At 46.6% G+C, this 7,956-nt stretch overlaps 1 protein-coding gene across 1 annotated transcript; it reads left to right on the plus strand.

Moving 5' to 3' along the window:
* Positions 1–5,130: 5,130 nt before the first annotated feature.
* Positions 5,131–7,340, plus strand: LOC128092732 (uncharacterized). Its single transcript, XM_052707182.1, has 2 exons — positions 5,131–5,581; positions 5,646–7,340. Exons 1-2 carry the CDS (start codon positions 5,493–5,495, stop codon positions 5,872–5,874), a joined length of 318 nt encoding a protein of 105 aa, XP_052563142.1. The 5' UTR covers positions 5,131–5,492; the 3' UTR covers positions 5,875–7,340.
* The last annotated feature ends 616 nt before the right edge of the window (positions 7,341–7,956 follow it).

Consider the following 7,956-nt stretch of genomic DNA (forward strand, 5'->3'; position numbering starts at 1 on the left):
GGTGTTGATGAGCTTAAAGCTATGTTTATTCGATTAAAATTAATTCGCAAGTCAATACAATTTACCTTACATTGGTCTTCTTCTTCTCATTTGGTAATACTTGCCCACAATGCCTTTTCAGTATAGTGTCCTGTGATAGTAGATTAAGTTTTAGTTTTAAGTACTAACATCTGTCACCGCGCCACGCGTCGCATTGTTCAGATCCGAGGGGGATGACACTTCCGCGTTGACCGAGCGATGAAGATTTCTTTGCTAACCTTTCAGCGTTCACTTTTACCTTTCCGCTTTTCTTGCTTTAACGCGCGTTAACCGCGATAACTCGCTTTTTGGTTTACCTTTTCTTGCGTTCTCGCATCACACGGGTCGGATGTCCTACCAAAGCTTCCTGGAGCAAACCAGATTGATACGATTGGCAGTCAACTGTTGTTGAACGAACTGAACTTAATTGTTCCGGTGCTGTTGTCTAATCTCACAAACGCAACGTTCGAGAAGTTCTTCTTTGGCCAGCAAAGCAATCGGTCGCGTTCACCGAGTCCGCGGAAAAGTTTCGGTTCCACGCGGCACGAGTTCCATTCGGTGGACGGGAACTCTCCCGGCCGAATCCCGCTGCGAGTCTCCCCAATCACCCAGCCGGGGTCGAGGCGAAAAACGTCAACGATCGGACGAAGTCCGACGAGCGGCGGGAGGCCGCGCAAGATCTGCGTCGTCGCCGGAGTCCGGACGAATTCAACCGGAGTTCGTCGAGCTGGGGGCAGGACGACGCCAGCTGCCAAGGGGAAGCGAATCCTGAGGTGGACCTGCCACGCCGCCAAGAAAATCCAACATGCCGGTTCAGAATCTGCGCCGTCGCCGAAAAATCTGCGCAACAAAGAACCGGACTCGCGCAGCGGCGATGAAGATCGCGACGTTCCGGAAAAGATCGACTGCGGGGCCGGTGGGACGGCTGACGAGACGGCCACGTGGAGCAGTAGCAGGCTGTGCGGTGAGAGGAAGAGGTGAGGCGAAAGGTGGAAGAAGAAGTAGAGAAAAGAGAGGTTAGAACAGTACAGTGGGCGGAATCGAACAATATATATTCCCAATTTGTAATGTTCCTCTTTTATTTGCGAGTTAGTCCGGTCTAACGTTTCAGCAGGAAAGGTGAACTGCGGTTGGAAGCGTTGCCGTGTCTTCGATGGACTGCAGGTGCTTAGGTGCTTCAAGTGCAATGGTTTCAACCACAAAGGAGCGGACTGTAAAGCTGCTGTCGTCACCTGTCCGATCTGTAGTGGAGCGCACGAGTTGAAGGATTGCAAGGCAGAGAAGGAAAAGTGCTCAAACTGTGAGAAATTGAGGAATGAAAAAAATGCGGACATCGACGTGAACCATGCTGTGTGGAGCAATGAGTGTCCGGTGTACAGAAAACAGCAGGAACGGAGGAATAAACTAGTTGATTATACACAATAGCAACCACAACCTGTTGGAGATGTACTGTACTTGAACATAGCGAGAATAAGGACACATTTTGACGAGCTTAAGGTGATAATTCAGAAGGACAAGTCGAAACTGGTGATCTTGACAGAAACGCACTTGACCACGAAACATGATCTTGACGACTATGAGATTGAGAACTACAAGAAAAGCGCCTGTTTGTCAAAATCAGCTCACACGGGAGGTGTATTAATGTACGTGGATGACCGTCTGGACTTAGAGACGATATCTGACTTCGTTGCTGGTGGCAATTGATGTCAAAAGCCCTACACTGAACGGAATTTATGGAGGAATCTACCACTCACCTAGCACCAGTGACATCAGTTTCATCGATCGTCTGGAAACATGGCTTCGGAGTGTTTTTGTAGACGAAAAGGCAAATGTTTTCGCTGGCGATTTTAACCAGGATATTCACGGGAATTGAGAAACGTCACGGAGGCATTGGGAATGAAACAACTGGTTTCTGAACCGACTCGTGTTGGACCGAGCAGCAGCACGATGATAGACCTCGTTTTTTCAAACATGGAGGGTGGAAACGCACGTGTCTTGGAGGAGCTGAAAGTTTCCGATCATGAAACCGTAGGAATCAACATCGGAACAAGCAGCATTCACCTGGCTGAACGTAACAAGACCCGGGTAAGTTGGAGCCGGTACTCTAAAGAGAAACTGCAGGAAATTCTCCGTTCGAACCGAAGTCGTTCGATACCTACGGATTCAGTCGACGACGCGGGAGAAGAGTTTGATGCAGGTTTGGTGGCAGCAGTTGGAAGTCTCATCGACATCCGCATTGATGAACGAGCAGACCCAAACGACTGATGGAAATCATCTTAAAATGCTGAAAACCGTGAGAGACAACGCCTACCGGAAGTTTAAGATCACCAAGGCGTCTAGTGATTGGGATGCATACAAACATTGCAGAAATCAATACGTCAACCAAATTCGCACATCAAAGAACTCGTCAATCGCTGCAAACCAGCGCTACAAAGATTTATTTTCAATGTACTCATAATATACTCAACAATCGACCAAAATAACATACCTGCTTGTAGAAGACTTACCATCCGCGTAGCCGACATAACCCGCTGCTGCGGTCGCAATCACCGGCAGTATCTTGTGATTCTGCGAAGTTTCCACATTTCCACAAGAAAAAAAATCGTGTTTACACTTCGCAATGTTTATAAACAAACGCCGCCATATTGCCAATGTTGTTCGGTAGCTTTTTTCAGGCCATCGCCGGGGCCATGTAGCTAACGAAATCAAAAAACATAACCTCAATTGAAAATGTGATTCGCCATGTTGTCGTCGACAGTCTGTCAAAGGTCAAGGAATCGGTAGTCGTCAACAGTTATGTGTGGGAGAGTTGTAGTATCCCTCGGTACTATAAAATAGTACCAACCTGCAGAAGTGTAATGTCCAGTAGGTAGTCGTAATTCTAGTGCTAGTTTATAGCAATGAGCTCGGTAGTGCAACCCAAACGAAGAGTCGCTCTCTTCTGTCGTCGTCAGTCGTCAGTCAAGACGTCCTGTGTAAACTTATACCTAGAAATAATAAAGTTATATCCTAATACTAAACGCGTGTTTAACTACCCAAGTAACCAATCAGCACTAAATAAAGTCACTGTTCAGCACTAACAGCGCATAATGTCCGTAAACCGTTTAATGTCATATTAATCACCGATCAGCCGTGTGTTGGAAGTTCCTCCCATGTTGGGCGTTCGAAGCCGGTTGTTGCTTTCGCGCAATGAAATCTCCGCATAAATTTGCCATTTTTCCTCCGTAACCGTAATTTCATGTCAGCTGGAGGTTACTGCAAAGGTCGTAGAATTTTTTTTTATCAACAAGAAACTAAAATAATGAAATTAAACTTACCAACATAATAAAACGACTTCAACAGCTGCGTAAACTAAATCTTCTAAGCTGACTGAATTTTTCTCCCCGCTCGATTTGTTTTGGTTTAATGGATGAGAGAGCAAAGAATATTTTTGAATCTGCTTGCTGGTGATCTCTCTCTTTCGCTCTTACACGGCACAATGTAGTGTTGCCAGTTTGATGAAATATTTGGTTGCAGTGTTGCTAGTAGCAGCATCAAATCAGCTCCATTCCAGCTATTATTAGAGCAGTTGTTTTACAGCTAATTTGCAATCACCGTAGCTGTTTTGTGACTGATTAGTGCTAGATCACCTCCGTGTAAGCACGAGAGCAAGCAGCAGCCAAGTGCTCAGTGCTCTATCGTTTTTTCGATTTTTTTCGCCGTAAGTTACCGTGATTACCCGCGAGTTTGCTCCTGCAGCATGCCAAAGGCCGGCCGTGGCCGTGGCAGTTCGAGTGCGGCCTCGAAAAACCCGCGAAGTTCGTCTACCGGCCGCGTGCAAAAAGGTAAACAAACCAACGCCGTGTCGACCGCCATCGCGCAGGGGAGCGTGAGCGCAGAAGGCATCGACAAAAAGTTACTACATCCCGGATATGTTTCAAGATCACCAGTGCGAACCCGTTCCGGTACTTCCGGTACCACGACCAACACGTCGACATCCGCCAACATTCCCATCAGGAACGAGTTCCAGATGCTGAGCGACGACGAAGAAAACAACAACAACACCGACGGTAGCAGCACTACCGACGACGACGACTACGACGATGGTCGTGCACGGAAAAAAGTGCCGACGTCAAAAAAGATCAATTCTCCGACGGAACGAAGACCACCTCCAATTTTTGTTTTGGACACGTTGGCGGACGATGTTGACGAGTTGCTGGAAGGCCTCGGATATTGTCTGAAAATCGGTAAGTCGGCAGTGCAAGTGATCACACTGAATAAAAAGAATTTCGACCTGGTGTATGAAGAATTGAAGCGTAGCATCTTCAACTTCTACACATTCAACCCCGAGAAGCCCCCTGTTAAAGTCGTCTTGCAGGGTTACCAAGACCGCCCGGTCACCGACCTGAAGGAGCACCTTTCGGACGCCGGAATAAAACCGCGGGAGATAAAAGTGCTCTCGCGCAAGACAACGGTAACAGGTACACACACACTGTACCTGTTGTACTTCGACCGCGGCACCGTCAAGATCCAAGACCTGCGGCGGACTAAGACGTTGGACGGTTTTTGGGTAAACTGGCGGTTTTATTCCAAGAACCCGACGGACGTAGCGCAATGCCACCGTTGCCAGAAATTCGGCCACGGCTCGCGGAACTGCAACCTCCGGCCCCGCTGCGTGAAGTGCGGTGAGTCACACCTCTCGGAGGCGTGCGCACTGCCACGAAAGGCGGACTTGGGGGAAAATTGGCTACCATCTCATTCAGGCAGACTAAATGTTAAAATCAGAGGAATAAGACTGTTGCAAATATTTTTCAAAGCCTTTTTCAATCCAACTCTTCCCCGGCTCGAAAAGTCAGAGACAAAAATATTTTTTCAGGCAAACATACAAATTTCAATTGAAAATAATGTGCAATCAGCTGAAATCAATTTAAAATTCATACCTCTGCGTTTATTTTCAATTTGAGCATGTTCGGGTTTACTAAAAAATATCTAGAAATCTAGAGCGAAAGAAAATTCGCTTAAATTTTTATTTTCGTCCAATCTTACACTTTTTGAAAAGAATACATTTTCTATTTTTTTTTTTCATTGCAAAGTTGTTTAGGTATTTGAAAAATACAAAAAAAAAGCAATAAAACTGATGGAAAACCGAGGGGGACGCCACTCCGCGTTAACACACTAAAACGCACAAAAACGAGCTCGAAAAGCATCAACGCTACTCATCGTGCCGAGTTTTCACATAACGCCACCTAAAAGCAAGTTATCGCAAGTTAACGCGCGTTAAAGCGAGTTAAAGCGGTCAGCGTCTGCTCGACTTTTGAACAAAGCGAAAACGATCTTGCATCCCTGCTGTCATAGCTCGAGCAGTTTTTCGATCAAGTTTGGCAACTCGGTATTTGTTTTGATAAGTTTTCAAGCAGTTTCCGCAGAAGGAAAACAAAAACAAAGCAGGTCGCGATTTTTGTTGGTCAAAGGTCGGAAAACTTTACACCGATGGGATGACCGGCGTTTTGCTACAACGAGGCAAGCAGCAACTGGACCCGAAATGGACCGGCAAGCTGCAACTTGGGGGAGAAAAAGTTCAAGTGTAAGTTTTCTTTTCAGCGGGTGAGTTTGAGTTTTAATTAGTTGATTTTTTTTTCAAATCTTAGCTACGCCCTGAGTGTCATTCCGGTGTCGGCGCTCAATCGATGGAAGGCACCATTTTGGTGCGACTCCCCGTCCAACAATGAGCTGCGAGAGGAGAACCGAGAGTTTAAGGCGGCGGCTGTAGGGAGAAGTGTCCAACGAAACCAATGGCACAGTGGAGAAGTGTCCAACGAAACCAATGGCACAGTGGACGGCGCCGTTTGGTGTTTTTTCAGGGTGCAAGCAAACTAGCTCCCAACAAATGACGTCGACGAGCGGCTTAGCGTGTGGCTTGTCTGGACCACACATCGGCGAGTTTTGCTGTAACCTGTATGGGAAACCGGTGCCGTTGGAGTGGACAGGTCCATTCAGAAGAAGAAAATGCGCCACAGTTTGACACATTTGGCGAGAAGAAGATTAATAAAGTTCTAGGAGGAGTTTCGGAGGACTTTTTATTCCAGCGCTTATTAGCTTTGTAGGTCTAAATGCAGTGGTCAAAAGCCGCCGCTTCTGCCCGCCGCTTGAGGGGCAAAGGGGACGACTACTAGAAAAGCTTTGAATACTTTATTGAATGTAAAGCCATTTCGAAATAATAAAAAATGGTAACGAAAACCAAGCCGCGGCTTGTTACAATTTTCTTCTCTGTAAAGACAATCCCAGCGTACGTAATACCACTTCCGGCAGCTCGATGCAGACGCTTCCTCTACCGTGGATATTCTGGTGTATCTGCTTGGTTGTGTTGGTGCTTTGACAGGACATCCGATCCGTGCTCGGATATTGCTACTACAAATACAGCTCAGACGGATTTTTTGGCACCGTGTGAATCGACCAGAACCTAGAAAAGAACCCACACCATCAGTGGCCTCAACACCTTTCGTGTGACCTTGCCGCCCCCAGTTTTGCCCTCAGCAGGTTTATAATCGCACAGCATCGTTGGCATACCCTTTGCACCCAACGCCGGTTCCATCGTGCAACCCGGAACACTTTCGTTTTCCCGGAAGCTACCAACTCGCTAGAGCTGGCCGCTAGTGTCCCTTTTGACCAGCATAACGCGGCAAGAATCTTGCTTCCTCCACTCCGGGCGCCACCGTTTTTTTACCCCTATCCGTCCGGGTGACGGAGAAAAATTCAGCAAAACAAACTGCTCGACTGATTTGACAACGAGAACTGTCATTTGCTCTTGACAGTTCTCGCTGTCAAAAAAATTGAGTAGTGTGATGCGAGAACGCAAGAAAAGGTAAGCCTAAAAGCAAGTTATCGCGGTTAACGCGCGTTAAAGCAAGTTAAAGCGGAAAGGTGAAAATGAACGCTGAAAAGGTTTGAAAAGGAAGCTTTATCGCTCGGTTAGCGCGGAAGTGACACCCCCCTCGTGGAAAACTGTCTTTTATTTTTTAAATAACGAAAATCTAGAGTTTTTTTTGAAAAGGTCCTATGAGCTATTGTGTTTCATATGTTTATAAGACCTAATAAAAAAAAAGTCTGGAAATGTTCAAAAAGTAACAGCAAATTCTCAAAACTTCAATTGATAGATGTAGTTTTTTGCCTTTTAAATTAAAATGAAGTTATTTATTTTTTAAATAACTTTTTTTATACATTTGGCCCGCAAGCTCATTTGAGCTTCAAATTTGGCCCGGCATCCAAAAACTTTGAGCACCCCTGTTTTACTTCCTCATCCGATGGAAGATTGGAGCAGATGGGGATCGAACCCAGAATCATTCGCTTACAAAGCGGACAGCGTAACCATTCGGTCACGCACTTCCTGGAAAAGGTCCTGTTCCGGATCGAGCCCTTCAAAACTAGTGGACTGTATGGGGGAAAAAGGATTCTTCTGCTCGTCCAGAGCACACGCGGGTCAACGAACTTTTTTTCAAACACAGTCGAAGTAAAACACAACTTGTTGTTGCGAGTGCACATGGTTGGGGTGCAGGTGCATCGGTTGATGTCTTCTTCTTCTTCGTGCGGTATGCCATCATGTTGATGTTGATTTCGTTGTAGGTTCCCTCGGGGAGAGATTTGCTGTAGTATTCTGGTGGAGATTTCTGTAAAACCGGAACAACTTACCTAGCCAGGTAACGATGATACTGGGCCCGCAGGCCATAAAGGTGTTACGCTGGTGGTGTGTCGTTCGCCGGTGTGCTGATCGCCGCTGTGCTGTTGTTGCGGACGAGGATGCTTTTTTTGCGGGTAGACTTTCGGACGTCGATGTAGTTGGTGGTGTGCCTCGGACAGAACTTAGATGTAGTAGGTGTATGTAGCGTGCGTAAACTGGAACAACTTACCCCACCAGGTGAATTCTGGCGCTCGATCAGCAGATCATCGGTGAATTCCTGGGGG

Source organism: Culex pipiens, chromosome 2, assembly GCF_016801865.2.
Source record: "Culex pipiens pallens isolate TS chromosome 2, TS_CPP_V2, whole genome shotgun sequence".
Taxonomy (NCBI): Eukaryota; Metazoa; Arthropoda; class Insecta; order Diptera; family Culicidae; genus Culex; species Culex pipiens.